Below are 20,381 nucleotides of genomic sequence, written 5' to 3'. Positions count from 1 at the left end.
AATAATGGTAACATAAAACTGTTAAGAATCTCTGGTGTCCCTTGGAATATCAAGAATTTCTGGTGTCCCTTGGAATATCACATATCACAGAATGGGCATGGATTAAAGCTGGGTCAGGTATGGAGATCAGGTCACTGCACCTCCTATTAATTTATATAAAGCTTGACCTTTGAATGATTGCCTTTATATTATTCTAATGAAATTACCCTGGGCACTTTCTTTATACTACTATGAGAGGCCAATTTGGCACTGGAGATTTTTTTTTTTTTTGAGATGTATTTTGGGAGAGGAAGGATTCCTCTAAAGAGTTATTAATATCAAATTGTCCTCACATGAATGACACACTTTTAGTATTAGGTGAAATTTACACTATGGCTCTCCTTTGGGGAATTATTGCACTGCCAGTTTTCTTTAATCAAAACACAAGAGGAAATAAGTAAAGTGAGACACATATTTAAATACTTATTGAAAAGCCCAGAATTCCCAAGCCAATGAGGTAATGAATTTATATACCACATATTGGAATAGGCTTTTCTTTGTATGGTTGTGTTTCTGAAAAAAAGAATGAAAGTCTAGTAATTTTGCACAGAATTGAGGTGCCAGATAGCTAAAATCTTTCTTATAATATCAATAGCTAATATTTATTAAGTGCTTACTCTGTGCCAGACACTTTTATAGGTACGTTGCCATTTAATCCTCATAGCAACTCTTTGAAGGAATTCTTGATGTATTTTCTGTTTTTAAGATGAATTAACCAAAGCACAGAGAGGTAAGTAATTTGCCCAAGGTCACAAAGGTAGAATTAGGATTTGAACACAGATGATCTAATCTAGAGGGTGTGTTCTTAATAGTTGTAGGTGCCTGCTAAGTCGCTTCAGTCGTGTCTGACTCTTTGCAACACTATGGACTGTAGCCCAACAGGGTCCTCTGTCCATGAGAATTCTCCAGGCAAGAATACTTGAGTGGGTTGCCATGCCCTCATCTAGGAGATGTTCCAGACCCAGGGATCCAACCCATGTCTCTTATGTCTCCTGCATTGGCAGGAGGGTTCTTTACCACTAGTGCCACCTAGGAAGCCCCTTCTTAATAGTTACATTGTATTTACTTCTTTTCCTAGGACTGTTAGCTTCCAAACCAGATCATTCTCATCTTTTTAGACTACTAAATCATTGTTTGCACATTATTGTGCATAGTTACTAGTATGATTGACTTTTCAGCCTGTAATTACATATTCCAGTTTTACAACTGTGGAGGATACTGGCAATACACAAGCACAGAAGAGTACTTGACTCCACCTGTATTTTTGACTTCTCTAGATAGAAATCATCAATCACACATTTCAAAAATTTAACCTAGTGTAATTTATTATTATTTGTCACACTTGGAAATAGTGAAGGTTTAGTATCTTATATAATGGACAGCTTGTATTAAAGTCAGCTTTTCTTCTAACTACCTTCTTTCATATCTATTCTTCAGTGTCTATTCAACATGATATGTGAAAGAACACTGAGAATCCCCTCTGGAATTAGGAGTTTGTTCTGTAGTTACCTTTCTTACTCATTCTAAACTTATCTATTTTCCTTTGCAGCCCTGTGTAATCTTCAACCTTTGGAAGCCTTATTTGTTATTTTGCGAGAATCTGCTCCCAAAGTCAAATCCAGTGGATGGTAAAGATGAATGACTTAATCTCTTAAACACATTAACTTGATATTTTTATATAGCAAAGAAGTTTTAATTCATTTGATCAGTCCTGTTTCAACATCCTTGTTGAATAATATTTCCTAAAAACAAATACCTTAAGGAGTCTAAATGAGTACTGTTCATTAAGAGCTAGCAGCCAAATAGAAATAATACTCTCCATGGTATATTATGATGACAGTACTGTCCTGGCATTAGTGACATATTTAGTTTTGTCTCCTGTAATGGGCTGGACCAATGGAAGCCATTTGTGAAGTTTCTCACTGAGCTTGCATAGGCAGTCAATGATTGTGATGTATAGCCCAGTCGTTTGACCCATAAAACTAAACATTCACAGAACCTAAAGAGGACTTGTTCTCTCAGAGTGCTACAGCCCAACTAAACTTGGGAATCTTTCTTCCTGAAGTTTTTGGAACCAGTACATGAAGTTCTTGCTTATTCTCAGTATATATTACTTGCCCTCGTAAAAGTGGTTACTATGATTCAGTTGCTGACATTCTTCCTTGTGATTAAATTTAACCCTTCCCACAGATTCAGGCTTTCTGGTCACATCTGTTTGCATGGGCCATTTTATAAGATTAATCAGTCCTGGTGCTATTAACACCCTTTTCTGGATCATTACATGGACAGCTTTAGAGCTCAAAGTGCACATAGTCAAGCAAAACACTCAGGCTTTAAAAATATGACTACTGTGGGATGACCAGTCTGGTCTCATGGTCTGCATAAATCACATCAACCACTTAATTGCCATCCCACCACTCATCTTTTTACCACGTACATTCTTTTGAACTCACTGAAGTTTCTACTATTATTTGGGTAGAAAATATCATTGACTCCAGCCTCTTCTGGGGCTTGAATGGCATTGCTGTGTAATGTACATTGTCAAGCTATAGGATATCTGGTTACTGAAAAGACTATTACAGCTAAGACAACTCTCTCCAAAAATATGACCTTCAGAGTGGCATGTGGGTGGAGGTGGGAGGTGTGGAATACCTGAGAATGTTCTTTTACCTCTTTGATTCATTTCTTTTAGGTCCCGCAAGTTCCATGATTTCATGGAAAAGTGCATGATAAAAAATTTCCTATTTCGTCCTACTTCTGCAAACATGCTTCATCACCCATTTGTTCAGAATATAAAAAATGAAGGACATGTTGTTGAGTCATTAAAGAAGCATCTTACTGGAATCATTAAGAAGAGACAGAAAAAAGGTAGGATATGTAAATCTTCATTTTACTGGAATAAATATTCAAATGAGAGAAAATTTTATTATTTTTTTAGGAAAAATAATATTTAAGAATTAAGTTGAAATTAAAGTCTGAGACCTTTTGACATTTAGCTTTTCCACAAATATACCATGTGCATTTAATTCATTATGTCTTACCTCATCATATATATATATATATATATACACACACACACACACTTAAGTGTGTGTGTGTGTATATATATATACATACACACTATATATATATATATACACACATACACACTTAAGATTATAAATTTTTGCCAGTTCAACTAGCATGTGTTCATATTTACAAAGGCCTTTGAAAGCCTCAAGAAGAATTTGATGATGTGCTAATTTTATTTTAATAAGACTAACTGGAGAAATAAACACAAGATAAAATCTATATCTTATTGTTCTTTCTCATCTAATATGTTAACTCCAATTAGATAAATGGATTTATAATTAATCACTTATTGACTGCTACTTTTGATGTAGTATCAGTGAACTGCACATAGTTGATTTTATGTATTAATCTCCAACTTTAAGATGTAATTAACAAAGCACAATTTATGCAAATAAAATTAAGCTTCTAGGTATTAATGCCAAAAATGACAGGATGGTTGTTCATCAAATCCAGAGGAATCTACTTAGAAAGTTCCAACTTTATAGGTTATATGCCATATTTTGCATTTAATTTAGGGCACCATATGCAGAGTTAAGTGATAGTGGAATGGAAAGTGGGGAGCCTGAAAAATATAGTAGGCATTCTCAGATGCACTATAGGATTGATTGCAGCCAATCTTCTTCCATCTGCATAACTATACATATCTTATTTTGGAGTGAGAAGCAGAAGGAATTAGTGTATTTAACCACGGTAGAGAATTTATTGGACCAGCATCATCATAAAAGTCGACCAATCTCAAATGGGTACAGAAAGATACCACATCTAGTTGAGAATTCACTAATTTTCAGAGTTGCAAAATTTCCAAAATGTGATCTGCAGAAAAAGTCACATTTATAGAGAAATTGATGGATGATGTCAATATAGTTGGCCTAAACTTTTTAATATAGGAAATTTAAAAGAAAACTCTTTTGTCTGTAAGTGTCTGTATTTCAGTACAGCACAGGTGACAGGAAAGATACCAAACATTTTCAGTGTGTTAGTTGTAAAAACCAGAATTTAGATTTTTGCCTTCTCACTGAAAGGACCAAAGATCCTGATCCTCATTTTCAAGATCCTCATTGAAGGGACCAAAGATAGGTGTGGGCCCAAACCATAAAGTCCTTCCATCCATAGTATACACCTGTAAGCCATGCTCACCAACCATCTAGAGTTTCTCTTTGTCCCTTTACCTTTTCCAATTGTTTCTCTTTAGAATTGCAGCAATCAGATTGCTATTTTGTTTTCCTATACAGAGAGAAATTAGTCTCTGTGGAGTAACTGTGCTACAAAAGGAGGCCTAGGAAGGAGGATATTGTCTACACCACCAGTAGATGTGATGTGAAGGGTTACAGCCCTCTTGTCCTTGTAAATTCACTCAGCATCCTGAGCAGTAAAGGGTGCAAATTGACTAAGGTGGATTTATTAATTTCTGTTGATTATTCTGCATTATTTTTTTCTGTTTCATAAAAGGAATACCTCTGATCTTTGAAAGAGAAGAAGCTATTAAGGAGCAGTATACCATGAGGAGATTCAGGTGCGTTAGATAACTTACATATATAATTTGATGTTAGCAATTCATGTAAGACAGTTGATTCCATATTGTTGTATTTAACTCAAATAAACTTAATCCTTTTTGATCAAATAAAACAGATCTCTATTTTCAAGAGATATTTGAATGGAAATGTTGAGTAAAAAATTTTATTACTACTCAAAGAGTCCTTAATTTCTGACAATAGAATGATCAACTAGATTATCAGACCATTAATATTGAATATATTGCTAATGTAAAGACTTTCAAACATTACAGGAATGATTCAAGAAAGATGTAGTGGAAGTATCTTTATTGCAGAAAAATGTTCATCTTTTAAAAATAAAAGCATCTCCCCTGAATGATATCACTCTACTGACAACACTAATTGTATGGCAACCATTTGTACATTTATTTCTAGGGGACCTTCTTGTACTCATGAGCTTCTGAGACTGCCTACCAGCAGTAGATGCAGACCACTTAGAGTCCTGCATGGAGAACCCTCTCAACCAAGGTGGCTACCTGACCGAGAAGAGCCACAGGTTCAGGCCCTTCAGCATCTCCAGGGAGCTGCCAGGGTGTTCATGCCACTACAGGCTCAGAACGGCACACCTAGGCCTCTACAGGGGCAAGCCCAGGCACCTCAGCGACTACAAGGGGCTGCACAGATGTTCATGCCACTACAGGCTCAGGTGAAGACTAAGACATCTATGCCCCTTCAGATGCAGATGAAGGCACCTCCACGACCACAGAGGACAACCTGGATGTTTATGCCACTACAGGCTCAGGTGAAGGCCCCTAGGCCTCAACAGGTACAGACCCAGGTATCCAAAAAGCAGCAGGCTCAGGGCCAACCCCAGGCATCAGGAGAGCCCCAGGATCTGGATCAGGTACCAGAGGAATTTCAGAGGCAAGATCAGGTGCCTGAACAACAGCAAAGACATGGCCGGGTCCCTGAACAACAGCAGAGGCAGAACCACATACCTGAACAGCCGCTGCAGCAAAATGGGGCACCCGAACAGCCAGAGGTACAGGAACAGGCTGCAGAGCCTACACAGGCAGAGATGGAGGCAGAGGAACCTGAGTCATTACAAGTCCATGCCCAAGTGTTCCTGCCCCTACTGTCACAGAACCACCACGTGCTGTTGCCACTCCATTTGGATACTCAGGTGCTCGTTCCAGTAGAGGGGCAAGCCGAAGGGTCACCTCAAGCACGAGCCTGGGCACTAGACCCCACACAGGCAGTTGGCTCGGTTCAAGCACTCATAGAGGGACTATCAAGAGATTTACTTCGAGCACCAAATGCACATAACTCAAAGCCGCTTGGTCCACTGCAAATCCTGATGGAAAACCTGGCATCAGACGTGTTTTACTCTCAACCAGAACAAGCACGGAAGAAAAAATCAAAAGTTTCTAGTCTAAGGCAGGCATTGGCAAAAAGACTATCACCAAAGAGGTTTCGGGCAAAGTTGTCACGGAGACCTGAAGTGTTCGAGCTCTCAGATTTAGAAGCCCATAGGCAAAGGCGCCAATGCAGATGGGAGGATATCTTTAATCAGCATGAGGAAGAACTGAGACAAGTTGCAAATGTAAGGGTTTCTGATATTTTTCCTAAGTCACATATGCAGAAAAAATATGCTAGTTCATACTCAGGTGATCCCTCTGTAAAAGCAAATGAAATAAATGTTCATTGTGTCTCAGAGAAGATTAAATAATTTGGGTTTCAAGTAAATTATCCTGAAATTTCCAAATAATTGTGACTAAATTTGAGAAAGAAAGATTTGTTTGAATGATCCAGTTATTGGCTTAATATCTCTTTAGTGATATAGCTTTCATTATTAGTTAATTTTCTACCTATTATTTCCTTAACCAACATCATATGCACACTTAAAGGTACTATTTTGGATCTTTAAAAATTACTTTCATAGGTCAAAATTAAAAATATGACTCATTAAAATAAACACAAAAATTCAGTTTTGTTCTTCTAATCTCTAAGTAAGTTTATTTTGCGCTTTCCTCCCATAGAATGCTGAACATACTATTTAAGAGGCACTCATTTTTGTATTTTAGGATGTTAAAAGTTAAACATTTTGTACATGCTTACCATAAATATGTATTGTCTCACTTATTTTCCACCCATTTTACATCAATGAAGTACCTGCATAGAACATGGCACAAGTTACAAATTCAAGTTAATAAAACTTCATTCTTCAAAATTCCCTAATATAAATAGATATATAGATAATTTGGCTGGAGTTGGTGGATTCAATCTGGCAAATCTAATCTGATACTGAAGGGTTTATGGGCTTCATAAGCAAATTAAAGAGGTAAAAAATAACAGGAGAGCAGTCGTTTTCTAATACTTCACAGTATCTGTTTATATAAAAGGAATCATTGTGAAGATCCTAAATTAAACCCTGCTATCAACATCCATTGATCTAATAATAATTAATGTAGTTATTACAAATCTACCTTGTCTGAATGTCTCAATAAGGGAGTGTTTGGTTTGTGGCCATTGTGTTAATTGAGCAAATGCTGTTTCCCAGACATGTTTAACATGAGAAAAAGTAAAAGCAACAAGAGAAACAAGACCCAAAAGGGGAAATGATTGTCTAGTCCCCCAAATCTGACAGATAAGAAGTAAAAGAAACCAAATAGAGAAGGGGTTGCAAGAGTGCAAAGTGCTAATATTTGCCAGACATTAAGCAATCTAAATTGCTAATGACTATTCCCAATGAGCCCTAGTAACAATTGGATCTAATGGCTTTTGCATTTTTAAAAAAGACTTTTATGCATTCCTGCAAGACTCATAGTATTAGTAGCATAACACATTACTTATTGTCTTTCAGTGTTTTAAATATTTATGTAAGAAGCCATTCTAAAACGGAAGAAAAAGTCACTAAATAATAGCTACTAATCCCATGAATTTAGGATCTTGTATAGGCATTCCTGCCTTTATGTGTAACTATCAAAGGAAATAGAAAGAAAAAGAAAATTCTTGTTGTAATCAAGTCATAGGTCTTTCAAAATACTTGAAAGTTTATTAGAATTTAAAGATGTATGTGTGTATTTCAACTCACTAGAAAGAAAGACAACACATTTCCATTATTCCCTTTGTGTTGAAGAAATGCCGATTGGCTTAAATGGGAAAACAGAAACTTGCCTAAACTCCTAGGACTCAAAGAGAAATATTGGCAGTGCTGTATTGCAGATTGTCCATTGCTCAGGAGGACCAAACTTTGTAATTATAACCACTCATTAAATGTTAGAGTTTTGGGTTCATGAGTTAAGCTTTAGACCAGAGATTTTTAACCTGGGTCTAATAAGTGAAGTGCACATGGTCAATGACCCCCTAAAATATATGAAGAGACATATGTCTTTCTATATGCATTTTTCTACAGAGAATCTGTAGCATTACTCAGATGCTGAAAGGGATGCAGAACCAAAAACCGCTAGAAACTACACTTAAATCAGTTTGAATATTGAAAAATTGTTTTTTAAATTGAACAGTAAGATGATAATTGCTGCTATAATTTACAGTTTAACAGCAAGTAAGATATTTATTTCCCTTTTTGTTTCAAGGACAAAGAAGATGAATCATCAGATAATGATGAAGCATTTCATTCGATTCAGGCTGAAGTCCAAATAGAACCATTGCAGCCATACATTCCAGATCCTAAAGAAAATGAAGTAAGTCTCTCAATATGAGTTCCTGTGACACTAATAAGCGCATGGAACAAGGTTCTTAACTTTTTTGTCTCAAAATCTCTTTATACTCTTGAAACACTGAAGACCCAAAAAAAGCTTTTGTTTACTCAGATCATGTCATTAAATATATAATGTATTATAAATTAAAACCAAAAATTTAAAACGTCTATTACTTTGTTTAAAACGTAATAAAACTATTAGATGTTAATATAAGAAGCAAATTTTAGTGAAATAACAATTCTCCATCTTGCTTAATAGAAAACAGCTGGATTCTCATATCTGCTTCTGCATTCAATCTGTTACCATATGTTGTTTGAAAAGAAAATGTGAAGTGTTAGTCACTCAGTTATGTCTGACTGTTTGCAGCTCCATGGACTGTAGCCTGCCAGGCTACTCTGTCCATGGGATTCTTCAAGGCAAGAATGCTGGAATGGGTAGCCATTCCCTTCTCCAGGGGATCTTCCCAAACCAGGGATCAAACCCAGGTCTCCCACACTGCAGGCAGATTTTTTACACTCTGGGCCACCAGGGAAGCCCAAAAGATAGACTAATACCTGAATGGGCACATGAACCCTGGACCATCAGATTAAATGTCTAATGCTCTACTGACTTAGCCATCCAGGCCAACTGTTGAAGTATATGAGTAAACACTAGCTTCTTACATATTTGTGGTTGAACAGGGAGAATTTCCATAGATTTTTCAGATAATTGTGCATATTCTTTGATAATACACCACAACTAGAGAAGTGGAGTCTAAAACCATATCAGTGAGATTTTGGATATTCAGTAATATTAAAATCCATCTAATCAGCTATGAATAGATGTTTTGCTCATACACAATTTTATATCTTCATGCATTGATCAGTTGGAAGATATTGGTTCACTGTGTATGTGGTTCTTTCCAAATATACATTTTATTTCACAACACCAAAAATGGCATTAGTTAATATCATCAACTTCATCATAAAATTGTTGAGTATTGATAAGCTGTCAAGTGCACAGTGATAGATGAGTCTAAAATTTTAATTTGTTATTGAAAGCTCAGTTTTATCATTGTTAACAAATAACATCAATTGTTTTTTCCTTGATTTGACAGGCTTACTTCATTGATTTTAAATAAACTGCCTGCCAAATACCCAAGTTGAATAATCAGTTTGTCTCCTCAGTCATTTTTTTAAGTAAAAATATTGCCCATGAAAAATTCAGTAGTTCAGCTTATACCTCTTTCTGAGATGTAGATTATGACAGGGTCTGGCTCATTTTAACCTATTTATTTTCTTAGATTTGTGGGAATAATCATGTCAGTCCTGGTATCCAGGTTGACTTTTGTTTTCACAAGTTTTTTTATTAACTATTTAGCACATGGTATTGGAGAGGAGTGTGGACAAGGTCCTGTCATTATAGACAGCATTCCTTACAGATATTAGTAGCTATCTAAAACTTTTTTGGTCACTAAGTGCAGATAGGTGGATTGGTGAAGAACTCAGACATTCTTATTTTATTAATAGTGAGTCATTGCTACTCTTAATCAGGACAGGCACCCAAGATCACTATCTCTTTCTTTCAAGATACTTCACAGTAGTCTATTATGATGTATGCCATGGACAGTTATCCTTTTTAAATATGTTATTTCTGATAATAACAGTCTCTTGAAATGAATAACAGAGCACTGCTTTATCAATAATAGTTAGTGACAGAAAGAACATATGCTGGATTGTATTATTTAATTACAAGAGGCAATATGTCCCCCTCTCTGCCTTATTAAATGATGACTTTACTCTTACCCCATATGATAATTATTACATAAGCATGATACATTAAACCCAAAATATAATGAGCTGTATCTGATTGGTTTGGAATACATCATTTGCCTTAATATATGCTATTCTTACTAATCATTTTCTTCTCCCCAATTTTCAGAAAAAATACAGTCTATTCATATTAGTCATTAGCCTTTCTTATTATTCACCTTTATCTCTAATTTTGGCCTCTGGTTAACTAGTTTCAATAAACTTTCAAAGATTAGCTTCATGAACCAAGAGGCCTGGACTCAGTCAGTATGATGCTAGTTATCTGAATCGAAAGTGGAAACAGTCAGTCAGATGCTTATCCTGCATACTGCCAAACATCTGGTTGTATTGGAAAACATTCATTAGTAAAACACGTGAACGATTGACAACATTTTTCATTTCTAATCTATCTGTTGGAGTATTAAGAAAACCTCGATAGGTCACTGCATAAGAGGAAAAAAATAGCATAGTGAGGTTAATATGGTTTCTAGAAACTATAGAATGATTTCATCAGCATGAAAATACTAAATTTATTTTTCATTGTAACATTGAATTTTCCTTTCTAAAGAATCTAGTGTGACTGCCTTGTTGAGTGTCAGAATGACCTATTTGAGGGGGGTAGTTAAAAACTGTTTTGAGTAGAAACCTAGAGATATAAAATTAAATGAGGCAAGGCAACACTTCATGGCCCTATATACTAATGTTGGCAGACAGTAAATCTGTACCACAGATGGAAGTGGGCTCCTTATATGTGCTCTTAAGTCTTTTGCTGTATTAGATGAATGAATAATTGATAAAATAAAATTAATTTATTTAGAATTGAAAAGTGTTTCAAACACTGATTATGATATGATAAAAGGACATACTTCCTTAAAGATTTAACACTTTAAACTCTTGATACATTTGAATAAAGTATGTGTGTATGTTACAACTTTTGAAAATTTAGTATTAGCTTAGAAGGGTTAGTGGGTGAAAAATTTGAATTTCAATTCTGGGCAAGAAGTTTGAACTTGATATAAAAAGTAATATGATAACATAAAAGGAACAGTAAATTATCAGGTGGGAGGCCTACAGTCTGATTAAAGATATTCTTTGACTTGATGTAAATACTTAGAAAAGTCATTTTCCATCTCCAGGATATAGATTCCTCAATAATAAAATGAGGGTGTTTGATTATATGAACTCCAGAATCTGTTGTTATACTAAAATTCAAGGCTATATTCAAAGATTTTGGTTAAGCAGTTCTAATGTCATACTATAAGTAATTAGGAAAGTATGAGTTATTTATGAAAATCAGATTTTATAAGTTGGGTTTTTAAGAAAATATCTCTATGTGAAGAATGACATTTTCACATAAATTAATAACTCAAAAAATTTATGATTGAGAATTCTACTGAAGTTTTGCATTTTATCTCAAGGTTCAAGAGAGATCTGCTTCTATGCCTTACAACAAGGATCGTGTACATCGTGTCAAGTTCTCTTCAAGGTATGTATCTCTGATTTCTATATTCAGATTACTCAGACTTACTATCATATGGAATATTAATGCTTATTTATTTGACACTAAGTTCTATGTAAATTCAAAATTAAAATATTAGTGACAACATAGTCATCAATGTATCACTGGCCCATGTTTAAAACCCCAAAACTGCAACAATCCATTAACTAGATCTTTCATATTTGGACATACTGCAATCTCAGTGTTATTTAGTTTGATGATTAGCTGGTAAGATTTACAATTTAATAGAAGGAACAACAGTGAATTCTTGAAAAGCTTTCAATTAGTAATTTACAATAAAAAGATGTGATATTTTAGTGTATCAGGTATACTTAAATTACATATTTTATCATGTACAACATGTACTACATGATAAAACACACATACAATTGATAACCTCAGCAGCTAATGCCACAGAATGGGCAAACCTGAAATGACTTATGCTGCTGCTGCTGCTAAGTTGCTTCAGTCGTGTCTGACTCTTAGCAACCCCATAGACTGTGCGACCCCAGAGACGGCAGCCCACTGGGCTTCCCCGTCCCTGGGATTCTCCAGGCAAGAACATTGGAGTGGGCTGCCATTTCCTTCTCCAATGCATGAAAGTAAAAAGTGAAAGTGAAGTCGCTCAGTCGTGTCCAACTCTTAGCGACCCCATGGACTACAGCCTACCAGGCTCCTCCATCCACGGATTTTCCAAGCAAGAGTACTGGAGTGGGGTGCCATTGCCTTCTCCAAAATGACCTATAAGTGGCGGATTCATTTTGATATTTGGCAAAACTAATACAATTATGTAAAGTTTAAAAATAAAATAAAATTTAAAAAAAAACAACAAAAAAAAGGAAAATCAAATCTAAAACTCAATATTATATCATTATTTTATACAAATCACTGTAATTTTTAACTCTATACTATTGATAATAATCACTAATTTTCAAAGATCATGTTTCATATTTTAGATGTTGTATGCCATGTGTTATGTTTGACTGCTAAATTTTAATATAGGTGTTCCTTGAAAATCATACCCCCTCCAACTCCCAACTCATACTAGAGAGAACTTAGCCTATATTCATTCACTCAGTCATTCAGTGAATACTTACTGTATTCAAGATTCTGCACAGTATGGTCAGATGGCATAGAGCTGATAGTATTTAGTATGTATATTCCTGTCTTATTATTTTTTAAAACACCCATGAATTTATGTCATTTAGATTTAACTGGTAGACAGAAATCTTGAAAAAATTTAAAGCAAAATTGGGAACTTTCCCTTGCTATGCATTCAGTGAATGAGTTGTCATGATCCTCTGACAAAAAAAAGAAGGAGAAATCAGTTTAGTTTTTGTGTATCTGTTTTGGCATCATGGGTATAATATAAAATCACTATGACTATTAAATTGTTAAACATGGGTATATAAAAATTCAATATTGCTTTTAAACTGGTTTTGGTTGTTTTTTATCACTAAAAGGTTTTTGAATTTATGTATAGCAAATATATTTACTTTAGATATGGTTACATTTATGAAACAAATTTAACTGAACCTTGAGTCTTTTCTGAAATTCAGGGTCATAGAAAAGACTCTTGTCTGTTCCAGGCCTAAATCAGTAATCAAAGTACTTCCTGTATAGAAATTTCAAAGCAACTGTAAAATTTAGTAGTGCTTGTCCAAAGAAACTTTCTAAATATTCCATGAATTTGAATCCTGAAAATCAAAGTGTCCTATCTATCTATTTATTCATGTATCTAATGCAGGATGACATTAAAAATAATAAATTCCAAGCATTTGAAATAAGGATGGTAATAGTAGAATATTTAAAATAATAATAACTTAGCTTTTTATCATGTTAAAATCCTCACATACACTATAAATTTATGATTATTGCTGTTTTACCTAGGTAATGATAATGTCTGAATATTAGTTTAAAAAAACTTTATAGAAATTTTTGGAAATAAACATGATATGTGAAGGAAACATACTTGTATGGAGACAGTTTTTTTTATATTTTAGAAATTGTTTCTCTTTTCTAGATAAAATAATAGATTTGCAGAAATTGGAAAATATTACTTAAGCTCTACTTCTTTAAGTTTGATATATACCCATATACTTAAAAGTTTGTTGGTCTTGATGTTGAGTTATACATTCCCTTTTTGATTGTTAGGACATGGCACATGCTTTTCTGTCTTTTCATTAGTGTTCCTCAGCGGTCTCTTTTGGAACAAGCTCAGAAGCCCATTGACATCAGACAAAGGAGTTCGCAAAATCCTCAAAATTGCCCAGCAGCATCAGGTGATTCAAAGCACAAAGTTTAAACAGTCAAAATGGAGTTAATGTTGAACAGTTTATTTTGCAAAAGTCAAGAAAGAATTTCAAGAAGGAATGAATCAATAGTGTCAGGGAGGCCAAGTAGGATGAAGACCAAGTCATTGGATTTGGCAGTCCTTTGAGAAATGGAGAGTAATTTTGATGACCTTTGAGAAATGGAGAGTAATTTTTCTGAAATTTCTTTTTTCAGTTGGGTAGTAGTTAAGAATGTGTCTAGGGAGGTGGAGGGTTGGAATTCAGCTTTAGTTTCTATACCATGTATGAAAAATATGGGAAAGGAACTTGAGAGAGGCCTCTCCAACAGGCTAAAATTTATAGACAATCTTTAGAATATTGAGATATTAGATGGACTATTGTGGGCATGTGTTTTATTTATCAGTTTGTTATTTTACCTCCTCAAAGTAAAACATATACAGTATCTCATAAATGTTAAAAATTAATATAGTTACTCAAAAAGAAAAAAATTAATAAAATCATAGCAAATAGCTTCACAAACTGTGATATGAATTTCAAATAAGTATTTTATGTACTTTTGAGAGAGTTTAAATGAATTATAGATTTATGAAATATCAGTATAAACAAAGTCAAAATTATGCCTTGGAACATAAAATCTAGCACTATCTACTTTTAAGCAATTCAAGTAAGTTAAGCATGGGGAAAATGCCTGACTGAGTCCCCAGGTCACCTGTAAAAATATAGCATATAGATTTTATTAAAATGTTAATACTTAAATAAATATATAGGTATACTGTATGAAAATCAGATACTCAAAGACATGAATTTTTAGAGGTCATTCTTCTTCTTAGGAAACTCAGATAGTGATATACTTTCTTTAAATAAGAGTGTCCCCTTGTGCAGAAATATTATCTTGTGAGAAATAAGACAAGCCTATGTGAAGAGAAACTTTAGCAATTTTTTCCCTTAGAATCTTTCTGGTTTGACCAGGGTTAATTTGCTAATACTAAAGAAGCAACTAAAAATTGAAGATTTATTCATATTGTATATTTTGAAATAAGGGAATTCTGGACTAGGCCCCAAAGCAGTTATGAACAGTGGTGGGAGAGAGAAAGGGAGAGTATCTATGTAGATAATAGCTAAGGTTCTTTTCAGCTCTAAAATTCTTTTATTGTGTGTGCTACATAGATGATTTGAAGTTCCTATGATATTACATACCTCATAATACAGGAAATCAGAAAACCTTACTACAAATTTGCCTCAAAATCTCATACATTCACCCAAACTTCTTACTTAGCCTAATGACACACCAAAACACTTGCAAGAAAATAGTTTTCTGCAGAAAGGTAATAAACTGCAAAAGTACAACAATGTCAGAAGGCATGAACACAAATTGTAAGATGTGTTCAGTATAATATCCTCAAAAGATAGTAATATTTTCAAATACATGCTTTTTGGAGTTGCAGTGTCCGTATTTTGGCTATATAAATATCAAAGCTGCAAATAAGAGAGAGAATACTATTTATCTTCAAAATCCAAGCACCCAAAAACAATACATAGGGACTTGAAGGTCCCCTTAGTGAAGCTTTTTCTAAGTAAACTCACCCAGATCTACTGATCTTTGAACCTAAATATTCTCACCCTGTTTTAACCACAGATGTTATTTACTATACCACAAACCTTAATATAAAAAATCCAGACTTCTGGGCAGAATTGCATTTTAAATGGAAATATTTACACTATAAAATTGAATTGTGTGTTGTGATACAGCTAGTGAAATGTGGCTGTTAAAATTAAAACTAAAATGAAAATGAAGTTAAATTTAAAATTCAACCCCCCAGATACACTGGCCATATTTCAAATGCTCAAAAGCTATGTGTGGATAGTGGCTAACGTATTGGACAGTGCAGATACTGAACATTTCTGTTACTGCAGAAAGTTGTATTGCATAGTGCCTCTATAGAAAGGCTCACAGCTTTATAAAAAGGGCTAAGATTTGTCACTTTTCAGTTGTTCATGTCGCAACTGTATTGCAGTTGAGGATATATCATTGAGTGGAAATTGGGGGATTAAGACTGACAAGTCAACTCTCCTCTTGAAATTTTTGTTTAAGCTATCATCTTCTATACACCATTGGGCTCTTTTTCTACTGGTTATTAGGCCAGAAATACCACCCAGCCCTTTTTCTACTGGTTATTAGGCCAGAAATACCACCCAGCCCTTATTGCTCTTGATGCATTCTCTTTTTCTCATGGGACTATCTGCATACCAGTCTTACTATGTACCTTTTTACACAAAAATATTCAGCAAGTATATAATTAATATTAAAAGCAAAAAAGCCATATAGGTCTAACAGAACAAACTTTGAGTCTCTCTTTACCTGTAAAAACAGAACATAGGATCTTGGCCCCATAAGAATTTATCAAGTGATCTCTCCTGAATGGAAAGAGGCTACAAGAAAAATACCAAGAGATTGAAGTGGTTCGTTATAAAAATGAAGATAATGGCTGTGATTACCACTGTTACTAATGTCTTTTTGGCATTCTACAGAATCTTCTTCTGAGGAACCAAGTCCTGTAACCAGGAGGAGGTCCCAGTCATCACCACCTTATTCTACCATTGATCAGAGTTTGCTGGTTGATATTCATGTAGGTTTCCATCTTAACTCTTAACATATTTATATTTGTTCTCTTTAATCTTCAATTTCTTTTGACTTACATATTTTCATCTTCATTTGAGGGAAAGGTTAAAGTGTTGAGTTTTTAAATTAATCTTTCAAATATAGATTTCTATTGTTATGTCAGCATGCAGAATATGAAATCTAGAAATGATATTTGATATGTAAAAACATTTAATTGATCATAAAATATTTTATTTTCACATTCCAGTATCAGAATATATTTGAGAGAGGAGAGATAAAAATCTGCTTGTAGAAGCGTTAGCTCAAATTAAGAAGTACAGTTTAAATGCTCATTTTTTGTCTAATATAATTTCTTAGAAGATGAGGCAATACATAAAGATTAAAAAAATAGTGAAAAATGAAATGCCTTCTAATTTCATAAATAAAAAGACCTTCTAGTTATTTTATACTTTAATGCTTTCAGATCATTCTGTTTTACTTTTGTAATTACCTCTACCCTACTATACATACACCCCTTTTAGATTGCTCAGAGATTGCTTATAGGACATTATGTGTGTGTGTGTGTGTGTGTGTGTGTGTTTGTCACTCAGCTGTGTCCAACCCTTTGTGACCACGTGGACTGAGGTCCATGGGATTTTACAGGCAAGAATATTGGAGTGGGTTGCCATTTTCTTCTCCAGGGGATCTTCCCAACCCAGGGATTGAACCTGGGTCTTCTTCATTGCAGGTAGATTTTTTTTTAAGGTGGATTTATGTTGGTTTGCTTCTTAGAAGTGTTTGCAGCTGGGAGGGATTGGGGGCAAGAGGAGAAGGGGACGACAGAGGATGAGATGGCTGGATGGCATCACTGACTCGATGGACGTGAGTCTCAGTGAACTCCGGGAGTTGGTGATGGACAGGGAGGCCTGGCGTGCTGCGATTCATGGGGTCACAAAGAGTCGGACACGACTGAGTGACTGATCTGATCTGATGTTATATAAAACTAGAGTGGGGAAATTAACACATCAATTTTAAGAGCTATGTGTTAATCCCAATATCAACGGATAAAACAAATGGAAAATAGTGACACTCTTCTGTAGAGTGTCAAATCATCTGTCTTCTTCTCCAACAGCAAAACACTCTTCTCCAAAACAAAACTAGAATGTCTAGTTCTCAGCAGGTAAGTAGAGCTAATTAAAAACAAAGTGAGTAAATTTTGCCCTGTGTGATCTAGAAAGGCCATTAAGGATCACAGCCTGAGGTTTGCGTTTTGGCAGCTCATCCTTACAAAAATGTTGGCTCTACCTAATGAGTGAACATCTTCATTTCAGTTGAAAATATATTTTAAAATATTGTCAGCTTGGAAGCTTTCCAGTCTAGAAGAAAATGAAAAGCTACTAGAGACTACATTAATCTTTCTTGTGCACACAGGTTCCAGATGGATTTAAAGTAGGAAAAATATCACCCCCCGTTTACTTGACAAATGAATGGGTAGGCTATAATGCACTATCTGAAATCTTCCGGAATGACTGGTTGACTCCTGCACCTGTTCAGCCACCTGAAGAGGATGGTGATTATGTTGAACTTTATGATGCTGGTGCTGATACTGATGGTGATGGTGATGATGATTCTAATGATGCTTATGAAGATAGTTATGACCATGACAATGGCAGTTATGAGTTGAATGACCAGGTTGATCAGGCTAATGATGTTGGTGAAGACCATGATGATGATGACAATGATGAGGTTATTGATGACAAAGGCAATAATCCTGATGGTGCTTCTAGCTGGCCAAGGTTGGTTTTCTTGGATTACTTGCATTGTCCATGTTTTATAATTTCATAACAATTTGTATCTTTGGTTTACCTTTAAAATTTATCACCAGGAGGGTGAATGAATTGCATTTGCATATTAGTAAATGGTTGATTTTCAATAATAGATTTTTAAATTATTTTATTAAAAATTATTTTAATACAAAACACTTAATTTTGCATTTATTTTAATATTATACTTTATTAGCATTCAACTCTTTATTAGGTTCTTTATAACTGGGATTATCTGGGTGTTTCTCTTAAAATTAATGCTACTGAATCATTCTGCCCTGTAAAATACAATGAGTGTGATAAATGGGGTGACAAATTAAGTAGTGTGCTTCTTAATAATTGTAAGTTGAAGCCCTGATGTTTAGGGTTTTAGAGAACAAAATCTCTAAATTTGCTGAGCACATATAATACTCACTTGATAGTTTTAAGCTCCAACTTACTAACATCCTTGAGACTCTGAAAACTGCTGTAACTAAATTCAATGCTCATTCAGTTTTATCTTCTTATAGAGTAGCTACTCAAAGCGATAATATTTAGTGAAGTATTGTTTTTGGCATACCACCAGTTCTCTGCTATATATATAGTTACTTGGTCCTGCTTTATAAACAGCCAATGTGTTCTTATTTTACATTTGCTTATGGTTTGTATTTAAACTGCTCTTAAAGATGATTCATTAACATATTATATTTTTGTATTTTTAGAAAAATAACAGTGGGAAAATTGTTTGCTTTATAATATTGAAATTCATATTTTGTTTTGTTAATTTTCAACTGTTACCAGGGCTTTATATGACAGAACAGACTACAGATTATTCAACATTTTTTCTTTTTTTTTTTTTTTTGCCAAGAAAACTACCAGGAATTCTGATCTCAAATTCATTTGCTTTTAGATTTATCATAGTTACTTATTTATGTTGTCTCTTATGCAAAAGATTATTGAGACATTTTGCTAAGCTTGGTGGTCCTAGCAAGTAATTAAGTGACTATATTAACTAAATGAGATCTATATTACTGAACTACCTGGTGATAGTAGTAGAAAAATCAATGAAAATCTGTTGCAGAATGGATGATACACATGTTAGAAGATCAAGGCATGTGTTTAAATTAACATAAATTAAATATAAGAAATATTCAAATGTGTTGTGGTTGAGCCAAAAATATGGGCTTGATCATTCATGTGGCTGTGAAGTTGCTAATGTATGAAATAATCTATGATTTAAGAAAAAAACATATTATTACTGCTAACCTAATACATGTTCCTAATACGTCCTTTTCCATCTGTCATGCAAATGTAGCCAGGGAGTTGATGGTGACTATGATGTTAATTCAATATTAAGATTGACAGGACATAGGGACATTTTTCATATCTATATCATACCAGTAGTGTTCACATAGAGCAAAAACATGCCTGGAGATGATACATATGTGTTAGTCAACCTAATTTTGTTTCATTTGTTGACATTTATTTTTGTTGGGTGACTTTCTATCATTAATTGAATCTTGTTATCAGGCCAAGCTGTGGCAGAGGCAGAAGCTACAAGCAAGATGGTAAAGATGGAAGTGATAGAGGAGAAGGATCTTTCAGCAGCTATGGAAGTCAGAGAGTTAATAGAAGCCATGGAGGAAGTGCAGCCCGTGGGGACAGTGCAGCCATTGGAGACCATGAAGAACACAGAGCGAATGTAGGCAGTGGAAGAAGAGGCAAGGAGAGTAATGGAAATGAGGGAGTCAGTGGAACCAATGAAGAAAGTGAAGCCCAAGAACTGAATGGAGGAGAAAATTGCTCAGAGACAGATGATCCAATATTGGAGAGACCAGTATTCCAGGAATTTGAACATCAACTAGAGGTAATACACCATTTGAAAAGGAGAATAAATTCATCTCCTTGCAAATGCATTTATTCATATGATATGTCATATTTCCAGCCATTACAAATATATTTTAAACTTCTATTCCAAAGTCTTAACATTTTAAATTATATCTCTAGATACATCTTTATTTCTTCTTATTTGGATGCTTCCTATTTTCTTCCAAGAACAAAAATATCTTATT

At 34.5% G+C, this 20,381-nt stretch overlaps 1 protein-coding gene across 5 annotated transcripts in view; it reads left to right on the top strand.

Moving 5' to 3' along the window:
- Positions 1 to 20,381, top strand: part of NRK (Nik related kinase) — a 128,506-nt gene that overhangs the window by 78,371 nt on the left and 29,754 nt on the right. For all 5 annotated transcript variants that reach the window (XM_055562909.1, XM_055562908.1, XM_055562912.1 and 2 more), the window contains 10 exons: positions 1,589 to 1,667; positions 2,732 to 2,907; positions 4,561 to 4,624; positions 5,040 to 6,207; positions 8,201 to 8,308; positions 11,535 to 11,602; positions 13,802 to 13,896; positions 16,438 to 16,535; positions 17,939 to 18,303; positions 19,840 to 20,176. In XM_055562909.1, coding sequence (XP_055418884.1) covers positions 1,589 to 1,667; positions 2,732 to 2,907; positions 4,561 to 4,624; positions 5,040 to 6,207; positions 8,201 to 8,308; positions 11,535 to 11,602; positions 13,802 to 13,896; positions 16,438 to 16,535; positions 17,939 to 18,303; positions 19,840 to 20,176 — 2,558 coding nt within the window. The remainder of the gene's footprint in view (positions 1 to 1,588; positions 1,668 to 2,731; positions 2,908 to 4,560; positions 4,625 to 5,039; positions 6,208 to 8,200; positions 8,309 to 11,534; positions 11,603 to 13,801; positions 13,897 to 16,437; positions 16,536 to 17,938; positions 18,304 to 19,839; positions 20,177 to 20,381) is intronic.

Source organism: Bubalus kerabau, chromosome X (assembly GCF_029407905.1).
Source record: "Bubalus kerabau isolate K-KA32 ecotype Philippines breed swamp buffalo chromosome X, PCC_UOA_SB_1v2, whole genome shotgun sequence".
Taxonomy (NCBI): Eukaryota; Metazoa; Chordata; class Mammalia; order Artiodactyla; family Bovidae; genus Bubalus; species Bubalus kerabau.
The sequence above is the reverse complement of the archived record's forward strand: the minus strand, read 5'-3'. Positions and strand labels throughout refer to the sequence as shown.